A 27,333-nucleotide genomic window follows, 5' to 3' on the forward strand; every position below is an offset into this window, starting at 1 on the left:
GGCTCAGGGCCTGGACTGTGCAGGTGGCTTCCCCATTTCAGAGGAAGGAACAAAGCTAAGCTGACATTGCCCAATGCCTTAGCAGGCCCCACCAAACTGAGGGCTCAGGGAGACATGGGGCTGATGACACCAACCTAGTCAATGGCTGATTAATGGGAACCTAGTGAATGGGAATGGACAGAGGGTACTCAAGACTCCCAGTGTTTAATTTGGGCTGGCTTCAAAGTAGATTAAAAAGGTCACATGGGGTGAGCTACCAGGAAGAAGTCACATTTTTTGCTTTAGGCCTCCCTCCAACATCTGGCCTTATAAGGGTTAAATGATAAGGAAAAGGAAGAATCCAGGGGAGGGTAGCTTGAGAAGTAGGATGTAAGTAGGTAAAGAGGATGGGCCTGTGCCTAGAGACAGGTTGTCACAGGGGTGGTGGCATGTGTTTCAGGCAAGCCCTCAGGCACAGGTACCTCTTTGGGTCCTGCCTTAAAACTAAGTGGGACATTAGTTTTATCTGGCCAGGGTGGGATAAACAGTTGAATGAAGGCTGTCCAGTACCCAAAAGGTAGGTGACAGCCAGAAGAGAGTCTACTGTGGAGGAGAGTTTAATGTCATGCTATCTGACGAGGGACCTCTTTCAGCCAATAGTCTTTGAGGTACCGGTCCTTTCTGGGCAGAGTCTCAGGTGCTAAGTACACTCGAATGGGGAGGCGAGCTCTCTCTTGGGTGGTCCCAGAGATGCCAGTGCCTAAGGGCAGAAGACCTCGGTGGTTCTCTAACTTGCTTTGTCATTCACGAATGATTCTCCGATAAATACTGACTTTCCTTTATCAGGGCTTGTGTGGATCAGTTTCCAAGAGAGTTCACCTCCCAGTCTAATGTAGTACCTGAGACCCCACCCAGAAGGGGTTGGTACCTTAAAGGCTTGAGAGTTCCCACCACAGTTATCTTGACCACCATTCACCAGTGCACACTTGGCATAGGCAAAGAACAATACTGATGCCATCCATCATCAGGAGCTATTGTCTACTTGACAGTCTCCTTATTGGGTTGGTTGAGTGGACAACACTACCCCTTCTGCACCCAGATAGGCGATTCAAAGAGAGCCAGGCACTCACTTCTTTTGGGACCTCAGGCAGAGGCTGAGAGTAGGATCCAGCCTTGCCTAGGGTACTTAGGAACAGGGCTCAGGCTAAAGGAACAGTGGGTTCAGGAGGCTGGGCTGCACAGTCACCAGCTGTAACCTCACGCTAGGAACTTTGTTCTCACATGGGGAACCTGAGGGCAAATAACCTGTCCAAAATCACTCTGAGAAGAGGCAGAGATGACAGGCAGCTGGCAACTCAGGGATCTTGAGCGGCAAGGAAGTCTACAGAGCACTAGCCGGCAGTGCCAGGTTGTGTTGCAAATGAAGTGGCAAAGTGACAGCAGGGGGAGAGTGGGACACGAAGATAACAGTGATGTGAGCAAGCTGGCCCCAGGCCTGTTCAGCCCCCCTTCTGAAGCTTTGTCAAGCCCCCAGCCTATAGTATTTGGCAAATAAGGAGGTAGCTCCCGTTAGAGGCCAAGAGAGTTGGAATCCTATTGCCACAGAGGGATAAATATCAAAAGCGAGCCGGGCGTTGGTGGCGCACGCCTTTAATCCCAGCACTCGGGAGGCAGAGGGAGGCGGATCTCTGTGAGTTCGAGACCAGCCTGGTCTACAAAGTGAGTTCCAGGACAACCTCCAAAGCCACAGAGAAACCCTCTCTCGAAAAACCAAAAAAAAAAAAAAAAAAAAAAAAAAAATCAAAAGCGGGCTGAAGATGCAGTAGCCGCTGAGCTCCCCGAGTGCACTTGAATAGGTGTACTCTCCGCCACGGGCAGCAGGCAAGGTGACTACACACAGGGTAGCCTGGCACCTCCAGTCACCCTTCAAGGCATGAATAGTATTTAATGGTGAATGCAAGCTGTGAAAACCTGTCCATTTGTCCTGGCCTCAAAGGGCCTGTGTCTCCGGCCTTTTTTTGTATGCTGTTTGGCCTGTACTGCTGCCCACGTTAAAGTGGCATGTTTTCAATGACTGCTAAAAGGTGGGCAGCGACCTCCAGCTTTCTGAGGTAGACAGACCTGCTGCCCTAGTTTCATCAGGCCTCTGGTAATCAGGGTAGAAGCAGATTAAGAAAGACATGGATTCTCAAAGACAGAAGGTAGTGTTGGGAATATGGTCCACCTCACCAATATTTCCCTCCAGTTCAGAAATGACCTCAAGTGCTTTGTAGTCTCGTTGGGGCTGGGGTAGGTAAAGGCTTGCAAAGGGTTTTTGTCTGTGAGGAACACATTTATTTCAGGGAGAATGGGGGAAGATTAAGGTAGGCAAACCCATCTGCTCAGTCTGCCAATCACATGACAGCTTGCAAAATCAGGGGAGTCTCTTTAGAAGGAAGCACCGCTGACCCTGGGTAGGTTGCTTTGCTTACCAGACCAAAGGGGGCTTGACCCAGTCAGTATGTACAGCATCTGAGGCTGAAAATTAGTTCTTTTATAACCTTTTAAAAGATTCTTTAAAAGTTCATTTTATTTTACATGCATTGGTGTTTTGCCTGCATGTATGTCTGTGTGAGGTATTGGATCCCCTATTAACTGAAGTTAACAGTTATGAGCTGCCATGTGGGTGTTAGAATTTGAATCCAGGTCCTCAGGGAGGGCAGCCAGCGCTTTTAACCTGACCCATCTCTTATAATCTTAAAACCCATTTAAGGTGAAAAACTGTGTGTTACTCAGCCTAGAACTAGGCACTGCAGTGGAATGGGTGCTGGAGGAACAGGTTAATAAAAAGCACCTGAGCACCGGGCATTGGTGGCACACGCCTTTAATCCCAGCACTCGGGAGGCAGGCAGATCTCTGTGAGTCGAGGCCAGCCTGGTCTACAGAGAGAGTTCCAGGACAGCCTCCAAAGCCACAGAGAAACCTTGTCTTGAAAAAACCAAAAAAAAACAAAACAAAACAAAACAAACAAACAAACAAAAACAAAAAAAAAACAAAAAAAAAACAAAACTGAGTTCCAGGACAACCTCCAAAGCCAGAGAAACCCTGTCTCGAAAAAAACTAAAAGAACAAAAACCTGAGCTTGGCTTCCAACACTAGTGTCAATGTTCACTCCTTCAAGATGTAGTGGCCTTTACTGTTTGAGAGGGAAATGCTGCTTAGTCAGAAGGAAAGAGTGCATTTGGAGGGGTAGAACCTCAGATATTTTAGTGGGGAAACAGTAAGAGGAAGCCAAAGCAGCTGGTTGGTAGAGGTCAAAGGAAGAGATGGCAGAGAGTTCCAGATGCTGGTGTGGGGGTGGGGGAGAAGAAGAAGCCATTTGTTCTGGAAAACAAGTAGTTCTGCATGCCTGAGATGTATAGCGTATCATGAACCTTCCAGGAGTTGGGCCCCTCTCCCCCTTTTTTTGAGACAGATTTTCTCTATTAATTACATTGCTTTGGTGGCTGTTCTGAAACTAGTAAGCAGACCAGGCTGGTCCCAACTGCCTCTGTCTCCTGAGTGTTGGGGTTACAGGTATGTGCTACAATACTCAGCATGAACTGACACTTTTGTAAGGGTCTCTCATGATGTTATGTAACTGGGGCATGTGGCTAAGCCACACACTGAAACTGACCCTCAAGTAATCACCACACCATAGTCCCTCATGTCAAACTGCTTTATTACATCTTAAATAACAGTACAGTTTAATATAGTATCTATCTTGCATCCAGCCTCCTTGCAGTACACTGACTTTAAAATTAAATACAAAAGGTGAAAAGGGTATAGGGTGCAGAGAGCTCTACAGAGTTGTCTGGTAGGAAGAGAAGGGGCTTCGCTGTGTTCTCTTTGCCAGGTCCAGGCCTACCGCAGTCACAGCAGTTTTGTACAGGACACTGCAGAAAACGGAATGGCGAAGCCACTACTGCTATGAGGGGTGCAGGATACAGGGGGAGGGGAGGGCCCACAGAACACTGCTGTCCAAACGCTGCTGCTGAACATGGCTTGAGATGATAACTACGAAGATCTGCAAGATGTAAAAATTGTCGCCTCAGATGCAAAAGGCTGTTCCATGGAGGCAGGCTTCCAGGAAGTGGCAAAGAGGCAGCAGAGCAGCTTCCCCTCCCCTCCTGAATCCAACAGCAATCATTCCCAACAGGACTGTTTGTTTTGTTTATAAAGTAAAGAAAACAGTGACTTATCCCACTATTCAAGCGTGTAAAGCGCTTGCTGCTTCCGGTGTGTGCAGAGTAGCAACAGTAATGGACAAAGCCGCCACAGTTACAACTTGAAGAGGTTACTTCTTAAAAGAAAAGAACATCTAAGGACTGAGTCCTATATGCACTTTAGAGCATTTCTACAGCATGCGATTCTAAGAGTAAACCCACCCAATATGGCAAACAATCAAATTGTTTAAAATTTAACTTAGAAAGTCTGAGATCATTATTTTCAAAACATTGATTTGTACATGGTTTCATACACAAATAACCAACTGACTATCCAAGCACAGGACAGGCACCTCTCTGGAGAACAAGTCTCTGACAGCAGGGGCAGGACGGCTAGTGTCACATGACTACAAACTTCCCTCCAACTTCACAGAAACCCAAGGTAAGAGCAGAAACTAGACAGTGAGGAGGACAAGTCAGGAGGGAAGGGTGCTGGGAGTAAGTTTACTGCTGAGCAAAGGGGAAGGATTCCGATAAAGCATTTGCGGCCATCACAACATGTGCTTGGCTACTTTGCTTCTGAATTTTTTTTTCTTCCACTATGCTGTGTTTGTACGAAACAGTCATCCGTGACATGAGACAAAAAAAAAAAAAAAAAGGGTAGGGAAAAACTGCATCACTGACAAGCCAGAGACTACCATGGGCTCTGGTTCTCTTAATTACTGAACATAAAGGAATATATTTAAGAAAGAAATGTGAATGCTTCCAAAGTCCTGCTACAAATGACTAGTATTTAGAAACAATTACAGATAAAATCTTCAACTTATTTTTCATGAATGCCACAGAACAGGGTCACTGATCTAAAATGCAAAAAAACTAGTAAAGAGGCGTGTCTGTCTCACAATCACACTCAGGGTTACCTTCTGGTTAACATTTTTATTGTAGTATTTCCTTTTAAAATTTACCCAAGACAAAAAAAAAAAAAAAAAAAAAAAAAAAGAGAGAGAGAGAGAGAGAGAAAAGAAAAGAAAACAAAGACAATGGCCCCGGAAGGAATGCACGATTTGTTTTAGTTTACAGCACAGAGATCCTTCTCTGAATGGGAGTTGTGCTCTTGGTTTCAGCAATAAGTGAAGGAAAAAAGATCTTGCCCTTTTGAAGTTCTGAGGGGAGGTGTGGGTGTCCACGTTAGTATGGTTGGATAGGATATGCTATCGCTGTAACGCTTCAAGGTTGGAATGGTCTTCCAGTCACCATGGTATCCACCTGCTGCTGTGAACAGAGCTTGGGGTCAGTACATAAGAAAAAATCTAAGCTCTTCCCACTCTTCTCTTTGAATCACAGCTAAGGTCATCACTTTGGATTTACTATAATACCACATCAATAACATATCCTTGTTAATCTACAACCCATACATGAAAACTTCATGTCCTGAGAGATTACCTACTGGCCTTAGTTCCAGATCTTGAGGAAGCTGTCCCAGGACCCTGTTGCCACAGCCATGCCATCATCAGTTACCCCCAAGCAGCTGACACGGTTGTCATGGCCAGCTAAAACACCTGGAAACAAAAATAGTACAATCATAAACACATGTAGTACATGATGGCTCATTATGATAGGCAACATTCTAAGAGTCTGCTACAGCCAACACCTAAGAGAGCAAGGGAAGGGCACCACGGAGGAAGGTTTTGTCCAACTGGAAATTATCCTTATGTCCATGGCCAAATCTCTTAAGAGAGCAACCAACCATACCATGTTCTTTTCTGACAAGAACATGGACATACGTACAAGAGGGTAACAAGGGGACATGCACAGGCAAGCACATGTACACAAATGCAGAGGAAGAAACCTAGACCCTGTTGTGCTAACTTTTGTACACTCCCATAAGCTTAAAATCACACAAAGAGCCTGGCAATGATGGTGCACACCTTTAATCCCTATACCCAAAAGGCAGAGGCTAAGACAGGCAGGTATGAAGCCAGCCTGGTCTACAGAGCTAGCTCCTGAGGCAGTCAAAGCTACACAAAGAAACTCTGTCTCAAAGAGCAAAACAAAACAATCACAGTTAAGAATCCATTCGTGTCTCATTGGCTAAGAATACTTGTGACTCCTTTAAAGGACCTAAGTGTGGGTCCCAGCACACACACAGTGACTCACAACTATCTATAACTCCAGTTCCAGGGATCCAACACCTCATTTTCTTTCTTTCTTTCTTTTTTAAGATTTATTTATTATATATAGTGTTCTGTCTGCATGTATGCATGCAGGGCAGAAGAGGGCACTAGATCTCATTACAGATAGTTGTGAGCCACCATGTGGTTGCTGGGAATTGAACTCAGGACCTCTGGAAGAACAGCCAATGCTCTTAACTTCTGAGCCATCTCTCCAGCCCCCCCAACAACCCATTTTCAACCTCTGCAGGTACTAGACACACATGTGGTATACACAGGCAAAACACCATACACATAAATAAATCTTTAAAAAAAATGTAGAAACCCAATCCCAGAGCAATTGGCCACTGAGCATACAGAATCTAAAGCTGATTGTGTGGAGGCTCACACAGCACAGTGGAAAGCACACCACTTGACAAGACACTCGCTCCCCCACAGAAGGATTTGAAGCTTCTGAAACAACTTCCAATTCCTGTACTTAATGACGTAGCAACTAAGCACAAGGAAGGGCCATTCAGTGTCAACTCAGATTTTTTTCCCGAGATAGGGCCTATGTTGCCTTGGCTGTCCTGGAACTCAAGATGTAGGCCAGGCTGGCACTAAATACTGCAAGAGTGTGTGCCATGACAGCCAGGGCTACACAGAGAAACCCTGTCTTAAAAACAAACAAATCAGGGTTTGTTTAACAAAAAAAAAAAAAAAAAAAAAAAAAAGATTAGTGTCCAAAAATACAGAAAGGCCACTGTGTCACTGACCTGCTCTGTCAGCTTTGAGTGCATCCCAGACATTGCAGTTGAAGTCGTCGTACCCAGCAAGGAGGAGGCGGCCACTCTTGGAGAAGGAAACTGATGTGATCCCACAGATAATGTTGTCATGGGAGTAGGTCATGAGCTCCTGGTCTGCACGGAGGTCAAACAGCCTGCACGTAGCATCGTCTGAACCAGTGGCAAAGGCATTGCCATTGGGAAAGAACTAGAAAGAGAAGGAAAATGAAGTCATTTGTAAGCATTAAGACATGGGACAGGGGCCGGCTGACACAGCACTTGCCTAGCATGTGGAAGCATGGAGGGGGTGGGGAAAGTACAGTGTGGTCCCTGCCTGTAATCAATCATGGAATGGGGTACACAGTCATTAGGGCATCAGGAACACAGTAACTTCAAGGTTAGCCTAAAGTACATATCAAGTTCTAGTCCAAGAACTGACAAAAAAGTGAATACTCACTAAGAAAATGATGTCAATGCAATTAATGGCATGACTGCTGGGGAAAGGAAAATAGGTTGAAGTTCTACTAAGAACAAGGGTTGGCATCAAAGAGTGCATGGAGCAGGCACTAGGGAAGTACTGATACAGCGCTCATGACTGTCAATGTCACCAAGGTAGATTTCAGTACAGAAAAGCACCAGGAGAATGAGCCAGGCTGAAGGGCTTCTGTTCCCCAGCCACTTGTGAAGAAAGGAACAAATCCCTGTTCCAGCCAACCAGACTCATCCCTTAGGAGGTCCCACCAAGAAAGCAGGCTCTCAGTCTGCCACACCCTGGCTAGCAGAGGATGCACTGGTGTCTTTAGGCTCTAAACTACCCGTCACTTTCGGGGGAAGGAGCAGAGCTAGCACCACCCTGTCTGAAACAAACACATAGCATAGAACTCAGCTGGCCTCAAAGGTTAAGTCAGTGCTTCAGTTTAGTCTGTGACTCTGGCTGCATTTGCAAAGAAAAGGACAAATCAGGTGTAGCAGCAAAGGCCTGTAATCTCAGAGCTGCGGAGGATTTTGAGTTTCAGGACAGCCTGTTCTAACTACTAGACCTTGTCTCAAAACAACGCCCCCCCCCCCCCCTTTTTTTAAAGGAACTAGAAATAGCTCAGCCCTTAAGAGCATTTATTTACTACTCTTGCTGAAGACCCAAGTCTGGTTCCTATTACCTACATTATGTAGCTACTAACAGCCTATCAACTCCAGCTCCGGGGCACCCAACACCCTTGTCTGGACTCTGTGGGCACCTGCACTCACAAATGCACATACCCCCACACAGACATACATTAAAAATATTTATTTTTAAATTATGTATTTTATATTTTTTATGTGTACAGATGTACTGCCTGCATCACATGGGTAAAATAGGACTTGAGTTACAGATCACTGTGAGCCACCATGTGGGTGCTGGGAGTCAAACCCAGGTCCTCTCTAGAGCAGCCAGCACTCTTAGCAGCTTTGAAGGCATCTGTGGTGGTTTGACTGAGAATGGTCCCCACAGGCTCATATGTTTGAATACTTGGTCACTGGAGGGACTGTTTAGGAAGAACTAAAAGACGCAGCTGTTGCTGAAGGTTTGACGTTTCAAAAGTCCAAGGCATTCCCAGGTAGCCCTCCCTCCCTCTCTGCCTCATGGTTGAATATAAGCTCTCAGCTACTTGTCCAGCACTGCACTTGCCTGTATGCTGCCATGGTCCCCACCATGATGGTCATAGACTCACCCTCTGAACTGTAAGCCTCCATTAAATGCTGTTCCTATAAGTTACTAAGACAACAGGAAAATAGGGGCTATCTCCCTAGCCCCTAAAAAACAAATCCTTAATAACAACAGTAATAACATAAAAAGTAAGATCTGATGTAGATACAATTTAAACTCACACATATGGCATTGATGTCAGACTCATGTCCTGTAAAGGTCTGCCGGCACATCCCTTCTCGGACATCCCAGAGCTTGGCTGAAGCATCACAAGCACCAGAGACAAACAGCCTGGTGTCAGGAGCGAGAGACAGGCTCATGACATCTCCAGTGTGTCCAGTAAATGTTGTTGTCTGCTGGCCGGTCTCAATGTCCCACAGGGCACTAGAGCAGGAGCAAATGACAAGAAGGTAATAGTCACACATCTGGGACCACCAGCCATCTAAAACAATATCCTTCATACTACTCAGGATCACGGATGACCTCTGTGCCATTTACTCGATAATAAGATTTTATTCAGGAAAAACAAAGCAAAGAAACAACTATATGAATGAGTATATGGGCTACGCCTCAGAACTGCTTTTTCCAGCAGCTCACACCAGCAAAAGGGGCTACTGTCCTTTCATAGCAGGGAATGTGAGGCTATATCACACATGCACATTCATGGGTAGTTTGTGAGGGCAGCACAAAGTGCTAAGGCCTAAAAGAGAAGAGCCTGTTTCACCTATATTATTCTCCCACCCTCCTAGACACCAGGGAGGAAATGTTAGTTAGTTAAATAAATGGCTCAGATCAACCGTGATGCCCCGAACTCCCCTTCCTTAGGAACCATAAACCAAAGATGATCTTCATGCATGCACATGGTATTCCAAGGGACTACTTGGCAGTACTAAAAGGTGAGATACCAACAACGCTACATAAAGCAGGAGTTGGCTCTGCAAGTGACGGCCATATGCAATTGTCTACTGCAACTTGCAGAGGCAACAGTATGGCAAACTGCCAGTTCTTGTCAATCTCACCAGAAAGCCTGGCTCAGCTTAGCAACACAAATCCAATCAGTCAATTTCAACATAATCAATACAGGCTTTACTAGGCATGAGGAACACAGGATGGGAATGCAACAGCTTCATATATCCATCCAAGAAAATGATCAACACATGAAATTTGTGATGACTAATCTTCATTGTCAACCTGACTACACTTGGAATCAACTAAGGCCCAGGCAGCTAGGCACCCTAAACCTGGGCCACACCTTCTAGTGGCAGGCACATAAAAGGACCCAGAAAGGATCTTGGTTTACAGCAGATTGTCTTCACTCTCACTGGTGAGTTCATCTGTCTTGCTGCTGAGGTGCCCTTTATTGGTATTAAAACCTATTCCAGTTTCCATCATAGACAGAAGACCAGCTGAGACAGCCAGCTTTGTGGACTGAACAACTACCAGATGCTCGGCTATTTTCATCTGAACTAGAAGGCCTGTAAATCACTCTAATAAATCACTCTTTAAATTACTGCTATTGATACTCATGCATGCCTCTAATGACCAGCAAAACCCAGAAGGGCAGTTTAATTACTCTTGTAAAATAACTATCTGGTCATTTCATTGAACAAAGGGAAAAACTATTTGAGTGTGTTTCCATCTACTAGTAAACAGATATTCTAAAACAACGAAATATGATAGAGCTGCTGTTTGAAAGCTGCACTCATGTTCACAGTATACTGAGCTGGCGAAACACAAGAACCCCACAGAGCAAAAACATCACATACATGAGTAAAAATAAATGGAGGAAACAAACGAAAAGCAGGTACTTGATATACAACTATAGTCTAAATACATTTTAGTTCTTTGTTGTAACTAAACTTTGTATACCTATAGACAGTACAATTAATTACTCATTGCTACTTTGTGTTTTTACTCACTGGCCATAATCAAATTAAAGACAGTCTTTTTTGATTTGTTTTATTTTTTTCAACACAGGATTTTCTCTGTGAGGCTTTGGCTGCCCTAAGACTTGCTCTGTAGACGAGACTGGTCTCGAACTCACAGAGATCCACCTGTCTATGCCTCCCAAGTGCTGGGATTGAAAGTGTGTACCACCATTGCCTGGCTCAAGATGGTCTTAACTAGTGAAGAGAACCATCTCCCAGCAGTCTTACCCTACCAGTGAGAACAATAACAGTGAATCTCAGGCCTCATTCTCTGTCTTGCCAGGTACTCACCATGTGGTGTCTCCAGAACTGGTGACTATCTGATTGTCATCCAGGAACCGGCAGCAGGACAGATAACCTGGAAAAGAAGAGAACCAAGCAAAGGTGTGAAGGCTCAAGTCTAGCAAGCCCCAGTCCTATGATCTCAATGTAAAAACTATGGTAATGAAACCACTCAAAACTTCTGTTTTGGCTGAGACAGGTGTGCCGACGGTCACAGTGCGGGTGAAACTATAGCTGGGCAGAATCAATGCCAGGAATATACTTCAGACAGACCCATACCCTACACAGCACAAAGTAGTAAGCCATGCCTCTAGAATCTTGGATCTGCCTTTCTATATATTAAGGTAGGAATTTCCCTTTTCTTTTGTACTCATTTTTTTTTGCCAGCTGGGACAAAAAGGAGCTCAGTGCCCAATGGAAAGAGAAACAATAATGGAATCAGGGTAGAAAGGGCTTACAAGCCAACCCAGAGAAATAGGAAAAGATGGCAAAACAGGCAGCTCCATGGCAAGAACACTGGAAATGTCCAGTGGGAAAGCTCCAGAAACCCAGGTTACTGGGCTTGCTTCCTCAAAAGCCATGACACGGAGTTTGCAAGGAAAATCTATGTTTCTGCTGACACTCACTGGACGGGTTTCTTGGAAGCTGTGAATGGAGTAGGGACAGTAAGACCTTGTCTCAAAATAAAATAAAAACTTTTAGAGAGATAAAAAATAAAGTCACTGAAAGTAAAGGAGGCTGTTATCTGAAAGTCACTTAGTTCACTAAAGAGTGGTGAAAGCTGCCAACCAAAGGAACAAATTATGAATGGTTACATAAAGTCATACAACAAGAGCCAGGACACTGAGAACTTCCCAGACATGGATTCTGTGGACAGCTGCCTACTGGAATGACATGGAGGGAAGCTGAGGAGCAAGCCCTGAGCTTTACTTCAGTCTATAATTCTGACAAGCCAGTGGGAGCGGGATGCCAAGATGGTGGAAATAGAAATAAGTTATTAATTGCCCAGTTGTGACTTTCAGGGAAGATTTTATAGGGAGACAGAATCCTTTCTTCTATTATCTAAGGTCACTAGTACCCATGGGGTGGAGGTGGGGGAGAAACAACTGTGTTTATGAATAATATAAAATATCCATTTTCTCATTAGATGAAGATATTATACACAGCATCAGGTTCTAATACCGAATGGTAAAGCCATGTTTCACCAGATATTCCAGCAAAGGATAGTATATTCAAGTTATCGAAGAGGTCACTCTGAGCCCTGGTTTCTATACTCTTTATCAGTCCTCATAGATTACCACTGAGACCAATCTGTGTCTTAGTTCCAGTCTCCTCCTTGCAAATAGTATTTCAGGCAACAAATCAATGTACAAATATACATTGCTATTTATCTGTGTGTATATACACACACGCACATGCATTCTTCTTTTTCATCATCATCATCATCATCATCATCATCATCATCATCATCATCATCATCATCATCATCATCATCATCATCATCATCAGGTTTTTCTTTGTAGCCCTGGCTATTCTGGAACTCACTCTGTAGACTCAGAAATCTACCTGCCCCTGCCTCTTGAGTGATGGGAATAAAGGTGTGTGCCACCATGCCTGGCTAATTGTTTTCAATAAAACAATTTAGAGTATATATTCTACTTGCAAATTTATAAAATATTAATATAAATAAGACATTAATAATGAACTCAGTTACTATGAACCCTCTGGATCCATTTCCAGGATTTCATTATCCTGTGAGAAAGCCTCTACGAGGGCATACTAAACAGAAGCTCCTGCCTGGGAGCAATAGGATACACAACTGATGACCAATGATCCCTTCTTCACACTACTGGATGATTATCAAGGACTCAGCCAGAACATAACTGAGAAGTGCTAGAGCAGCCTCCAAGAAGTCCCAAGTTACACATCCAGGCACTGTAACAGTTAACAGTATAAGCACACAGATAGCTCAAGTGATAAGAGGACAGGTAAGAGTTTTGCTGTTGTGAATGTGTTTCTTAATCTGATGAAACCAGACATTTCAGAGGAACAATGGAATCCAGAGCTGTTATGACAGTTATGCTGCTAAGGTTGTAACACGAAGAAATGGCAAACCATCATCTGTACTCAAGAGGGAAAGGGACATGAAGACATAGTTCAAGATCAGATGCTACGATTAGTAGACATTTTACAGTTAGTTTTTGTAACTATTAAGAAAAACAAGACACTCGGGAGGCAGAGGCAGGCGGATCTCTGTGAGTTCGAGGCCAGCCTGGTCTACAGAGTGAGTTCAGGGACAGCCTCCAAAGCCACAGAGAAACCCTGTCTCGAAAAACCAAAAAAAAAAAAAAAAAAAAAAAGAAAAACAAGAAATAATCTTTTATAAAGACAGAAGATGTGTGTGTGTGTAATCTTTTAAAATAGAAAGAAATAGGAATTCTCAAATTGAAGAAATCATTTGGCAAAAAGGTCTCACTAGCATGATTTGCATTCTTGCATCTATTCTCAGGTGATTCTACTTCAAATTTTGGCCATTACTAGATTGACAGGAAGAATAGCTGTTGTCTACTGTTGATGACCAAGTCAATTAACTCGAACAGCAACAAAACACATGAGCAAATGGAAACTGAAGAAACTCACCCACTAGAGTCATAGAAACCAGAGAATTTGAAGACATGGTTCAAAGTCTACCAATTTAGAAAAGACAAAATGTATGGGTTCAAAATGCCAAAACACAATGAATACAAAGCAAGTCATATATCTAGGTACATCATGAGCAAACTGCTTAAAATCAAAAATACAACTTTAATGCATTTTGCTTTTAATGTTGAGGGCTGAAAAGATGACTCAGTGGTTAAGAGCACTGGATGCTTTCCCACGGGACTCAGGTTCAATTTGTAGCACCAACACATGGCTCATAACTATCTGTAACTAATTCCAGAAGAGATTAAACACACTCTCTCTGGCTTTATGGGTACCAGCCATGCATGTGGTGTACCAACATTTATGCAGGCAAAACCACCCACACACATTAAATTCACAGTCAGCCCAAAATTCTCTATGTCCAGCAAGACGGATGTGTGCAGGTACTTATTGCCAAGTCTGACTACCTGAGCTTGATTTCAGGATCTACATGGAGGAAGAGAAGAATCAATTCCCAGATTGTACTTGTAAACACACACACCTGCACCCACGCACAAATGCACCCACACAGAGGTCAAGGGCTGGTAAGATGATCAGTTGATAAAGGAACTTGCTACCACACCCAAGTCTGATCTTCAGAACCCATGTAGAGGTGGAGAGACTGACTCCATAGAATTATCCTTGATCTCCACATGCATGGCACCCCCATTAACGTAAGTAAATAATAAAAAAATTTAAATATAGAACAAAGGCCAAACAGATCATTTCAAGAAATTAAGATTCCTCTCCAACTCTAACCATTGCAGCCTCATTTAGGTTCAGCTAACCAAGGGAAACCCAGGCTGAAAATATTGCTCAGAACATTCTAGAAACAAAAGTTTTTAAAATTTATTCTCTAATGTCTTAAGACAAAAAACCCTCACAGTTCTTAAATAGCATTAATTACAGTGTATTGTTGTAATTGAGTTACCTTCTTATAGTTACTGTTGTTAATCTCTTCTTGTATCTAATTTGTAAATTAAACTTCACTGAACAAACATGAATGCATAAGAAAAACAGCAGATTTAGGCTCCATGAGGGAGTCTGACACAGGTACGCTATAAGCCATGGTAAGTAACCGCTGACAGGAAACCAGAAGAAAAGACATTTCTCAGGAAGGAATGTATAGGACTAGAGATCACAACCACATATAAGTGAATGTGAGACTATATAACTCTTTAAACAGAATATTATACCTAGGCATGGCAGGGCACATTTGTAATCATAGCACTAAGGAGACAGAGGATGCAGTTAGCCTGAGTTACAAATAGCAACACGACAACAGGCAGGAAAAAAGAAAAGAACAAAAAGAGGGAGAGAGTACCAGCCTTAAGTACAGCATCAGCTCCAACCACATCCACAGAGCACCACATAGGATTTTTCTATTGTACATCAATAAAAAACCACCATTTTGTGGAAATGAACTTTAAATTCTGGATGGGAATATTTCTCTGACTTATCAATAAGTGGTATGATCTTTCCAAGATGCTGGGCAATGGCAATGGACTGAAGCTCTCAGCCGGGCCTGTGAGAATGGTAAACAGAAAGCCTGGAGTGTCCTGGTTAACAATAGAGGATGTGTGGGCCTGGTACAGTAGCCCACATTCTTACTCCCAGCACTCAGAAGGCAAAGATAAGCAGATCTTCATAAGTTACAGGCCAGCACTTGATCTACAGAAGGTGAGGAATAGCCTCTCAGATAGTTCAGGCTAGTTTCAAACTCACTAAAGAGTAAAAGATGACCTTGAATTTATGTTCTTTCGGTTTCCATTTCCTAAATGCTCAGATTATAGGACTACAACACCAGACTTGGTTTAATATTGTGCTGAAGATCAAACCTAGGGTTCATTCATGGTAGGTGAGCATTCTTTCTATATTTCCAACTGAGCTGTTACTAGAAAAATAATCAATAAGAAAAAAAAAATGTCATGTAGACAGTGAGCTGAGCTGGCTGCGAAACCCAAATAAAGTGAATCCACAGAAGAATACTGTATGACAGCAGGTACTGGCTGTATGTAATAAAAGGATGAATTTTTTAGGAAGACACAGGAATGATAACTGTACATACACCTACTATCAGTACTCAAAATACACGAAACACTATGCAAAAAAAGAACTGAAGGAATTAGAAAAACCACAATTATATTAACACATTATAAAAACAATGTACAAGAATGTACTATGCCAAAATCTTTTTCTGATGAACATACAGACAAACACTCTGCCCAACAACTAGAGAATACAATTTGTTTCCACATCCTCATAGCATGATTTCTTGGTAGAGCACTGGCTCTAATTTAGAATTGTTCTATGGATCTAATGGCAATTAATTTAAAACTAGTAAGATTGTTTTTTGAGACAGGGTTGTAGGGGTGAGCCTGGGACAGGTGAGGATATAAAAAGGAAAAGCAAAAGTACTCTCTCTTGGAAGCTAGACACGTTCCCAGAGTTCCTATCCATCTGTTTATCTTATATTTAATAAATATCTTAGACCTTTTCAGATTCCATTATCTCCATCTTCACAGGGTTTCTCTGTATTGTTTTGGAGGTTGTCCTAGAACTCGCTCTGTAGACCAGGGTGGCCTTGAGTTCACAGAGATCCGCCTGTCTCTGCCTCCTGAGTGCTGGGATTAAAGGTGTGTGCCACGAATGCCCAGCAAGGTATTTCTTTTAAAAAGATTTTAATGTGTATGAGTATTTTGCTCATAGGGAGTGGCACTATTAGGAGATGTGGCTTTGGTGGAATAGTTGTAGCGTTGGTAAAGGAAGTATGCCACTGGGGATGGACTATACTATGTTCAAGCCAGGCCATTCTGCCTACTGCCTGTGGATCCAGCTACCTCTCCAGCACCAGGTCTGCCTGCATGACGACACACTTCCTGCTATAAGAATGGACTAAACTTCTGAACTGTAAACCAGCTCCAATCAAATGTTCTTTCTTTGTAAGAGTTGCTATGGACTTGATATCTCATCACAGCAATAAAATCCTAACTAGAGGGCTGGGTGGTGGTGGCACATGTCTTTAATTCCAGCACTCTGTAGAAACATCACACCCAGTTTTCTCTTATCTTAGATATTTGAAAATTAAATATCATACTTCTTTTTTTGCGACAGGATTTCATGCAGCTCAGACTGCCCTAAATCTCATTATGTAGTCAACTGTGAATTCTCAATCCTTCTATTTCCACTTCATGAGTGATGGGATTACAAGAATACATCATTATGCCCAGTTTTATGGTGCCAGAATGTAACCTAGGGTTTTGGGCATGCTAGACAAGTACTCTACCAACTAACCCCTAGAACAACAATTTAAATACAATTGACCAAATCTACAGAAAGTCATGCCTATAGGGATTTTGCTGTTTCTTATATTTGAGAAAGAAGAGATCCAAAATCAGTAGCTGAAGCTTCCACCTAAAAAGCCAGAATATTAATATTAAGAAAGTATCCACCAAGGCCAGGCGGTGGTGGCACACGACAGCACTCAGGAGGCAGAGGCAGGTGGATCTATGTGAGTTCAAGGCCGGGCTGGACCGACAGCCTCCAAAACAATACAGAGAAACCCAGTCTCGTAAAACCAAAAAAAAAAAAAAAAAAAAAAAAAAAAAAGAGGAAAGCATCCACCAAAGTAAGTAGTAATGAACACTGGCAGAGTAAACTAACTTACCTGGCCCAAATTAGCTCTTCTAGCAGAATGGTAAGGGCTTAAAAGCAATGTTCTTCATGACAGTCAATTATGAACAAAGGACAGAAAACATAGCCATAAAGAAACTACTGTGATGATGCCTTCTCTTTTGGAAATGCAATGAGAACTAATTCCGCCCAAAACAATACACACCCAACACTTTAATGTTGACTACATTCAAAAGACCTGAATGGACTCTCTAAAAGAGCACCAGCCGGTCCATAAACAGAAAAGGTTGTGCCCATGAATACACGGTTAGGAGACTGCTTGTATTAAGGTCTAAGGATGAAGGCAGGCAGTTTAAAACAGGACTGAAACGTCAATCTATTGATAAGTAAGAATGGTGGCTGCTAACTGCTCAAAGAGAACAAAGTAGCTGGGAATTTGGAAACTGGCTTAAGACACAAATTTACAGGTTTCTTACAGGTTAAGGCATATTTGGACCTGGTTTGGCTTCACTTTCAAAAAATTTCTGGCCCTGACTATAACTTTTACTTGAACCATAATCAACAAATTGAAGGAACACTATGTACCCTATAAGCAGTTCATGTTATTAGAAGGCCAAGATGAGATGTGTACCTGTATGTCCAGCCAGCTCACGACTCACACGCACATTGCCTTCACGGGTTTTCAGATTGTAAATGGAGCAGATGTTATCCAGACCACCACAGGCCACATAATTCCCAGAAGGAGCATATGCACAGGTCATGACCCAAGAAGAGCGCAGTGGGATGGCATGAACCTAAATAAAAAGAACACAGACAGGCAATACGGTTAAGTTCAAGAAAATGCAACTACAGCTGGGTATGGTGGCATAGACCTTTAATCTCAGCATTCAAGAGGTAAAAGTAGGTGGAGCTCTGAGTTTGAGGCCAACTAGGACTATATTATGATACTTTCTCAAAAATAAAATATCAACAAAAATTAAATTACCTAGTAGATGGGTGTGAAGACACAGACCACTGAGTCTAGCACTTAGAAGGCTGAGAGAGGAAGAACAAGAGGTTTTATGCTTTGTTTTTCTTTTTGGATCTGAGGATTGAACTTGAAGCCTAGTCAAGTGCTCTGCATCATCATCCCTGAGGACATCTTGGACTATATATTGTGAGATTCTATCTCAAAGAAAAAGCAAATTATTTTCATATTTTGAATGATTTAAGGAAAGAAGGATGTTAATATGATTTTTAAGAATTTACTTAGTTTTCCCTTTAATTCTATCAAAATGGCCATAAGTTTAAAAAAGAAAAAGAGCCAGGATTAGAGATTCATGTTAGGCCGGGCGTTGTTGACGCATGCCTTTAATCCCAGCACTCGGGAGGCAGATCTCTGTGAGTTCGAGGCCAGTCTGGTCTACAGAGGGAGTTCTAGGACAGCCTCCAAAACAATACGGAGAAGCCCTGTCTCAAAACAGAGAGAGAAGAGGGGAGGGGAGGGGAAGGGAGGGGAAGGGAGGGGAGGAGAGGGGAGAGAGAGAGACAGAGAGAGAGGGAGGGAGGGAGGGAGGGAGGGAGGGAGGGAGGGAGGGAGGAAGGGAGAGATATGGAGGCCTTGAGAATGCCTTGCCATTCTCAACCTTATTCTTTGAGACAGGGTTTCACAACTGTATCTAGAGCACATCTATATGACTAGTCTAGCTAGCCAATTTACTTTGGGGATTCTTTCTCTGTTTTCCAAATGCTGGAATTCCAGACTGGCCACCACACTCACTCAGCATTTAAGTGGGTTCTGCTTTTGTTGATACTATTTTTTTTTTTTTTTGCGGAAGGTCTCATGCAGTTCAGGCTGGCTTCAACTTTACCATGTAGATAAGGATATTTAATGTTTGATTCTCCTGTCTTCATTTCTCAAATGCTAGATTACAAGCATACACTACCATACCCAGTATAATTTATTTCAATATAAAAGAAGTCAAGATTTAATCCAGAGGTTTGTGCCTATCAGGCAAACATTCTACCTACTATGTCTTCTCTTTTTCTTTCCTCCCTGCTCTACCTCTTTGTTGGTATCTTGTTATGTAACCTAGGGTGGATCTGACAACCTACCTTGGCCTCCTGAGTAACTAGAATTACACCCTTACCACTATGCTGGGTTACATTTTGTTCTTATTTTTTATAGTTCTGGGAACTACGCCCAGTAGGCAAGTACTCTACCACTGAGCTACACTCTCAATCCTCAACTAAATTTTAAAGTGCAGTGTGTTTTAGATTACATTTTGTTTAACACACAAAACAAATTACTAACTAAATGGAATATACATGTCAGTTCTAGAAATAGGACGCATAGCACAACCATGTGTCAAGCACAAGAGACCAACAACATGAGCTTTTCCAGCACCATCACTGCTCAGTAATGAGGACTTCAAAAACTTTGGAGTTGCCATGTGCAAACTGTTAAGTGTTCCAGGGAAGACTTTTGCATTGCCCACCTTGTTTGTGGTGTAGCTGTCCCAGATGATGAGTTTTCCATCCTGAGAGGCGCTGACAAGGAGCCTGGAGAAAAGATAAAGGAAACAAGAAAACAAACAAATCTCGGTGATGTCCTAGAGCTTTCTTTTACAGGGTCTCTCTGTGTAACAGCACTGGCTGTCCTGGAACTCGCTTTCCAGACCAGGCTGATCAAACTCACAGAGATCCGCCTGCCTCTGCCTCCCAAGTGCTGGGATTAAAGGCTTGTCACCAAGCCAAGGTACAGATCAGTATACAGCCTTAAGCAGTATCAAATAATTTAAGATACAGTTTTGTTCTGTCTGATACAAAGAAAGCCTGAATATTACAGGAAAAGCTTGAAACACTCCCCACTCAGGAACCATTTTAAATACTGTGTCCTGTTTTGTTGTAGACACAAACTAGAGTCATCTAAAGAAGAGCAGACTTCGACTGAGAAAATGCTTCCACCCTATTGGTCTATAGGTAAGCCTATGGGACATTTTCCTGATTAATATTTGATGTGGGAAGGGCCAGCTTACTGTGGGCAGTGCCATTCTTAGGCAGGTGGTCTGCCATGGTATAAGAAAGCAGGCTGACTAAGTCCTTTGAGGCCTCTGTTTCAGTTATTGCCTTCAGTTTTCTGCCCTGACTTCCTTTCATGATGGACTACAACTACAAGCTGAAATAAACTCTTCACAAGTTGACATATAGGCTTTAATTTCAAAATTTTAACCAAAGCATATATATTTATAGTGTAGACATTTCAGCTACAAGTATATTTGGGCATATCTGGATTTTTAAAACTGATCAAAAACTTGAGGTACAGCTCAGACACATTATTCTTAGCCCTTTGACACTTTAATCAAACTGTGCTTATTTGTTTGTTTATCTCTCTATTATGTAGCTGACTGTCCTGGAACTATGTAGACCAGGTTGATCTCAAACTCAGACACCAGCTGTCTGCCTCCAAAGTCCTTGCTTTAAGCTGTGCATCATCACACACTGCCAAGCCATGTTTTGATATATAAACTTCCTTTAGAAAGAACAACACATATAAAAAAGATATAAAAACCCTTTCAAGCTGGGCGTTGGTGGCGCATGCCTTTAATCCCAGCACCCGGGATGCAGAGGCAGGCGGATCTCTGTGAATTCCAGGCCAGCCTGGTCTACAGAGCGAGTTCCAGGACAGGCTCCAAAACAATACAGAGAAACCCTGTCTTGAAAAACTGAGACTCTGAGCAAGGGTATTAAGAGACATCTATAGCAGCTCATCCTCTGAGTTAAGGAGTCACCTTCAGAGAGCTCAATAATTGCTGACTCAGTGAGGAATTAAGACAGTGCTAAGCAGTGCGTTGATCCTCCAGAAGGTGAAAGAAGACACACATCCTAATCTCAGGTCATGTAACTTGGAGGAACCAACACAGTTCACTGTGCTGTCTGAAGTCTTTCCCATTCTATCCTCCATCAGAGATAGAAACTGGGAACCAGCCAAATAGTTGCCTGGAACAGAAAGTGGCAATCACATTCCAAACCACTCATATCTTCTTCAGTTACTCAGAGGAGGACCCAGCCAACGAGACTTCACTGGGCTCTGGGAAGCAAAGAGGGTAATAAAGACCCAAAGGACTGGGAGAGTATTACTACTACTACTACTACTGCTACTACTACTACTACTACTACTAGTAGTAGTAGTAGTAGTATTGCAAGTTGAATTTTAGGGCCTGCAAGATGGCTCAGCAGGTGTCTCTGTCAAGCAAGCCTCCATTAATGTGATCCCTTGAGCCAGGTGTGGTAGCACTTGTGTGTCTTTAATGCCAGCGCTAGGGAGGCAGAGGCAGAAAGATCTCTTAGTTTGAAGCCAGCCTGATCTACAGAGCAAGTTCCCGGACAGCCAGGGATACACAGAGAAACGCTGTCCAGAAAAAAATAACCAACCAACCAAACTTCAAAACAAAACAAAGCAAAATAATTGATCCCCTGGAACCCACATGGAGATAGAGAAGAACTGATTTTTGGTGGTGTTCTCTGACATCTACACGTGTGCTCCTTCTCCCAACATATATCATACACAGAGTTGAATTTTAGTATAAATTTATATTCTGATAAACACATTACAAACATATATACACACACATATACAACATACATCCCTATCCAGCCAGAAGTCACAGGAAGAAGGTTGGTTATCCAGCTCTCTGCCTTCAAAGCAGACTCTCTCACTGAACCTGCAGATCATTTTTCAGGTAGGGCTAGTGACCCTACCTCACTGCAGCACTGCGTTACAAGTACCTGGTCACGGCCAGTTTTCACATGTGTGCTGGGGATCTAAACTCCGGTCTTCAAGCTTGTGCTGCAAGATTCTTACCTACACAGACCTCCTCCCAGTCCACACATGTACAAATCAAATTCCCAGTTACCACAATGAACAAGGACGCAGCCACAAACTGCAGCTTTGAGTCATGTAAAAAATTCTTGTCAGCAACTTTTTTCTTTCCTCTTGGTTTTAGTTTCAATATACAGCCCTGGCTGGTCTGAAACTCCCTATGTAGACCAGGTTGCCCTTGAACTCACAGAGATCTACCTGCCTCTAGTTGCTAAGTAGAGGATTAAAGGCATTTACCATCACACCCAGTTCAATATCCTTTTACTATGAAGGCAAAAAATATGAAGATGATGTAAGGGGAGGGAGGATACATATTCAGAACACCTCCCTAAATAGCTATTTTTGATTTTAAGATGCAACCATTAACTAGCCAGAAAATATGGTCATTCAAAAAAATCCCTAAACACTGTTTGTAAGTCTTTATCTGCATTCTGAGACAGGGTCTCATGTAGCCCAAGCTGGCCCAGAGCTTACTATGCAACTGAGACTGCTCCTGAGCTTCTGTGATTCCCCCTGCCTGTCCCTCCTGAGTTCTTTCTGGAATTACAGGGATTCACAATACTTACACAATACTAACAATATCCCATGCTAGGCAAGTGCCCTACTTAACAGCTCCAGTTTATTGACTGATTGGTCTTGAGAGTCACAGGATTATGTTGTCTAGTTCAAAGAACAATAGTAAAACACATGTCATACTCCCTAGAAAAAGAACAAACTAAAAACCCCCCATGAGCCTTTTTTTATTCACAAAAAAAGATCCTAAACCTGGGGTCCTGCTGATACGTACACCTTCTTTCTGACACATGGTTTTCAAGGCAAACTCATGCTTAAGACTAGATGGAAAATAAGGATTCATGCCTCACCCTAACTGCCCTTTACTGCTTAAATCTGTCCTTAGATCTTTGAAAATACTTGCCTGCAGCACACATTTATCTTTCCAGACACCCCATCCAGAGCTTAACTGCTGAAGGATGATATAGTGCCTCAAGAAGCCAACACTGGACTCCCAGGATAGGGCACAGAGCTACTGACTAATGTGCATGTTCTCACACATGGAAGAAAAGCTACAAAGACTGCAACCTGTTACCCTTGATAATTCATTCTGATGGATTGATCAGTAAAAATATTTTCTTTTGTTTTTTGTTTTTGAGACAGGGTTTCTCTGTGGCTTTGGAAGCTGTCCTGGAACTAGCTCTTGCAGACTAGGCTGGTCTCGAACTCACAGAGATCCATCCGCCTCTGCCTCCTGAGTGCTGGGACTAAAGGTGTGTGTCAACGCTCGGCTTCTTTCATTTTCATATTTAATTCTATTTGCCTTTAAAGGGTAACTTTGAATTTAACCACTTTCTAAATTTACTTATTCATTTTGAATGATCTTTATTTTTTAATTGACAGTAATTATGGACTATATACATCGCTTAATGTTTACATTACAGAATGATTGAACTAAGTGAATTAACAGTCATTGCCTCACATGCTTAGAATCTTTTTGTGGTGGGAACATTTAAAATATATTCTTGGTAGCCTGGCAGCAATGGCACACACCTTTAATTCCAACATTCAGGAGGCAGAGGCTGGTGGATCTCTGTGAGTTTGAGGCTAGTCTGGTGGTCTACAGAGCAAGTTCCATGACAGCCAAGGCTATTACACAGAGAAACCCTGTCAGGAGGAGGGGGTGTCTATTCTTGGGCTGGAGGTGCACCTTAGTGGTACACCAATTGCCTAGCAGGCACACAACCCTCAGTTCAATGCCCAGCACTGCAAACACAATCAATTAACTCTTAACAGTTCTGACATCAACACCGCAATGCATTCATGATCCCTGAAACACTTCTATCTAACTGAAGCCGAACCCTCTGAGCAAGAGCGTCACACCCACCCTCTTCTCTTTTCTAATGGGACTGCTTCCATCAGTAAATGGTCACGGAAAGTGCTCATTTGCACAAGCAATTGTCTGGGACCCTGTAGAGAACTAAAGATAGACTCTTTTGTTCTCTAGCTATTTACACCACACAGCAGATAATTTCACAAAGAAAAGAAAAGCAGAATTCCACTCAGATAACAGAAAATGGGGAGGATAAGAAAAGGGGGGGGATGTGAAGATTCTGTTGGGACTGAAAGGGTTTGCTATAGTCACACAAATAAGTTGCACCATGTTTCATTATGAGTGGAAAAGAAAGACAAGAGACCCAGAGGCTCAATAAAGGGTAGTTATTAAAGTATATAAGACAGGGCCGGGCAGTGGTGGTGCACACTTTTAATCCCAGCACTGGGTGAGTTTGAGGCCGGGCTGGACCAATAGCCTCCAAAACAATACAGAGAAACCCTGTCTCGTAAAAACCCAAAAAAAAAAAAAAAAAAAAATTTTTAAGACAGGAACACAAAACTGGAGTATCTCTTTAAATGATAAACAAGTAGAAGTAGGGCCGTTAATTTATATTACATAAGGCTTTCCAGTGAGGCTGAAAAGACCGCTGGAGCCCACATTAAGGGCTTGGGACTCAGCTCCTTTTACCTCCATTGCCCAATTCTTGCATTACAACCCAGCCCACAGAGGAGCTGGAAACACAAAGATCCAGAAGCTAAAAGGCAAGGGGTGAAGAAAAGCTGGTGTTAGCATGAAAAAGTCAGTAGTACAGGCAGTCAGCTAAGTGGAGATTTGAATAAAGAATATGCACCTGTGAACATTAGACCTGGCTGCCAGGCAACAGATGGAACAAGTTTTCTTACCCACCGCAACCCCGCCTTCTGAGACAGGAACCCACAAAGATCTACCCGCTTCTGTCCCTGGATGCTGGGATTAAAGATATGTGTCACTATGCCCATACCAACTCAACTTTCTAACCATTATCTTTCAGAAATCCTAGCAGTTAGTCAACATTTCAAGCACCGCTTTGGAAGGGTTCATTTGTACCTTGAGTCTGTGCCCCAGTGCATGGCATAAATCTTGGCCAGGTGCCCCCTCAGCGTTCTTCTGGTTCGCATTTGGATTCTTCCCACTGGATCAATGTTGTTGGTGATCTTGAAAAATAAAATCAGTGCAGATTAACTTCAACAAATATGTCCCTGAATGTTTGTGTACACCAAGCACATGCAGGAGCCCTAGGAGGTCATAAAAGACACTGCAGCAGGCAGGCGGTGGGGGCACACGCCTTTAGTCCCAGCACTTGGGAGGCAGAGGCAGGTGGATGGATCTCTGTGAGTTAGATACCAGTCTAGTAAACAAAAGCTAGTTCTAGGACAGCCTCCAAAGCTACTGAGAAACTGTCTCAAAAAACAACCGGAAAAAAAAAAAAAGAAAAAAGAAACTGCATCTGGAATTATAGACAGCTGTGAGCCACCATAGGGGTGCTGGAAACAGAATCAGGTCCTCTGAAAGAGCAGCAAATGCTCTTAACTGCTCAGCCATCTCTCAGGCAGTCAATTCTTTAGAAGCACGATTAAAGTATATACATCCTGTAGTGCCTGGGGTGTGAATCCCTTTTGTCCAGCGAGTCCATGCTATGAACACACAGCATGTTTATTAGCAATATCCTGCTGCCATAATGTTCTTCACATGCCATAGACCTTATGCCGATCACCTCTTTATCCAGTATGCAGGGACTGTGTCATCCCACATCATCCCAGTGCAAACAGTAAGATATTTTAAGATCATGAGCATAGACCCATGCAACAACTATAGGATAGTTAAAATTTTATTACTGATTCGTTAAATTAAGGGTTATCTCCACCTTTATCTAAAATACAAACACTCTAACACAGCCATGGATACGCAGTTTTAAAAAAAATCTGTGTCTATGTATGAGGTCTGAGGACTAGGCATCAATTCCCCAAGGAGAAGAAGGTATATGTGTGTCTGTTGTATATTAACTTTTTTATTGTCAACCTGACACAAACTAGAGTCACCTGAGAAGAGGAATCCTCAAAGAATTGCAAAGATCAGAGTCCTCTATGGGCATATTTGTGGGGTACCGTCTAGATTGCTAATTGATGTAGTGAGCTATGCTTACCACCTCTAAGGAGATGATCCTTGGCTGTTTGAGAAAGTGAGCCAATGAACGATATTCCTCTATGGTTCCTGACCTGACTTTCCTCAATGATGAATTATGACCCAGAGTGTAAGTAAGTCAAAATAAATCTGTCGCCCCCAGGACACTTTTAGCCAAAGTGCTTGCCGCAGCACCAGAACTACACTACAACAACAGCAGTTGATTTAAAATAATCTTTAAATGAATTTTTATTTCTTGGGGTAGGGGAGTGGCACACATGTGCAGAAGTCAAAGAAAACTTGTGAGAATCTACTTCTACCAAATGAGCCCTTGAGATGATTAACCTCAAGTTGTCAAGCATGGTAGCAAGCACCTTTTACCCACTCATATCAGCCTTACACATGTTTTAAAATCAGTGTGATTCTTCTGGACACGGGTCTGGCAATAAAATTGTTGGTCATATGGTAGAGATCTCTCTCTTGCTTTTTTTTTCAAGACAGGGTTTCTCTCTGTAGCTTTGTAAAACAGGCTGGTCTGTAACTCACAGAGGTCTGCCTGCCTCTGCCTCCAGAGTGCTGGGATTAAAGGCATGCACCAAACATCGTCCAGCGAGATCTTATGTTTAAAGAATATTCACTGGTACTTAACCGCCTATCATCAGAACTTCCAAATGAAAAGTCTTGGCAGTGGTTTTACATCCTCACCCCACAGGACAGAAGAAGATAACAGCCCACACCAGACCATGCATTATGGATGACTGAGAGATGGAACTGTTTCTTACCTGAGAAAGAGTCGCATCTGCGCATGCTTTACGAGCATCCTATGAAATAACAAATGGGAATTAGTCATATTTCACACTTTCAACCCCAGGACCTTTCCTACCAAGGTTTCAGGAAGCCTCCACTGTCAGGAGCAAAAGCACAGTATGTATGATGCAGCATTCTCCTTTTTTTAACCTCTTCTCGATTACTTCCAAATCCACTGCTGCTTTTGAGTTCTGCAGGACACAACAGAAGTGACTTGAAATCCCTAACTCTTCGTAAGACATACAAACTCCACAGAACTCTGGGGACCCTGGACTATAGGCAGCTCCAGGAAATACCTCACTGGAAGCTGATAAAGCAGTGAGCACTCTGGGAGTGGAGGCTACCTTCCAACAGTCAACAAATACTTGCT

The 27,333-nt window shown here is 42.8% G+C and overlaps 1 protein-coding gene across 5 annotated transcripts in view; it reads right to left on the reverse strand.

Moving 5' to 3' along the window:
* Positions 1-3,662: 3,662 nt before the first annotated feature.
* Positions 3,663-27,333, reverse strand: part of Gnb1 (G protein subunit beta 1) — a 59,851-nt gene continuing 36,180 nt past the window's right edge. For 2 of the 5 annotated variants that reach the window (XM_040735052.1, XM_040735054.1), the window contains 9 exons: positions 26,939-26,977; positions 25,083-25,189; positions 19,785-19,848; positions 17,939-18,101; positions 11,002-11,068; positions 8,965-9,166; positions 7,090-7,306; positions 5,607-5,722; positions 3,663-5,432 (listed from right to left, as the gene is read on the reverse strand). In XM_040735052.1, the coding sequence (XP_040590986.1) occupies positions 5,616-5,722; positions 7,090-7,306; positions 8,965-9,166; positions 11,002-11,068; positions 17,939-18,101; positions 19,785-19,848; positions 25,083-25,189; positions 26,939-26,977 (966 nt within the window). In that variant the 3' untranslated portion in view covers positions 3,663-5,432; positions 5,607-5,615. Of the gene's footprint in view, positions 5,436-5,606; positions 5,723-7,089; positions 7,307-8,964; positions 9,167-11,001; positions 11,069-17,938; positions 18,102-19,784; positions 19,849-25,082; positions 25,190-26,938; positions 26,978-27,333 lie in introns of all 5 variants that reach the window. The other 3 variants (XM_040735056.1, XM_040735055.1, XM_040735053.1) reach the window with 3 other exon arrangements.

The sequence above is a fragment of the Mesocricetus auratus genome, unplaced genomic scaffold, assembly GCF_017639785.1.
Source record: "Mesocricetus auratus isolate SY011 unplaced genomic scaffold, BCM_Maur_2.0 Super-Scaffold_100042, whole genome shotgun sequence".
Classification (NCBI taxonomy): domain Eukaryota; kingdom Metazoa; phylum Chordata; class Mammalia; order Rodentia; family Cricetidae; genus Mesocricetus; species Mesocricetus auratus.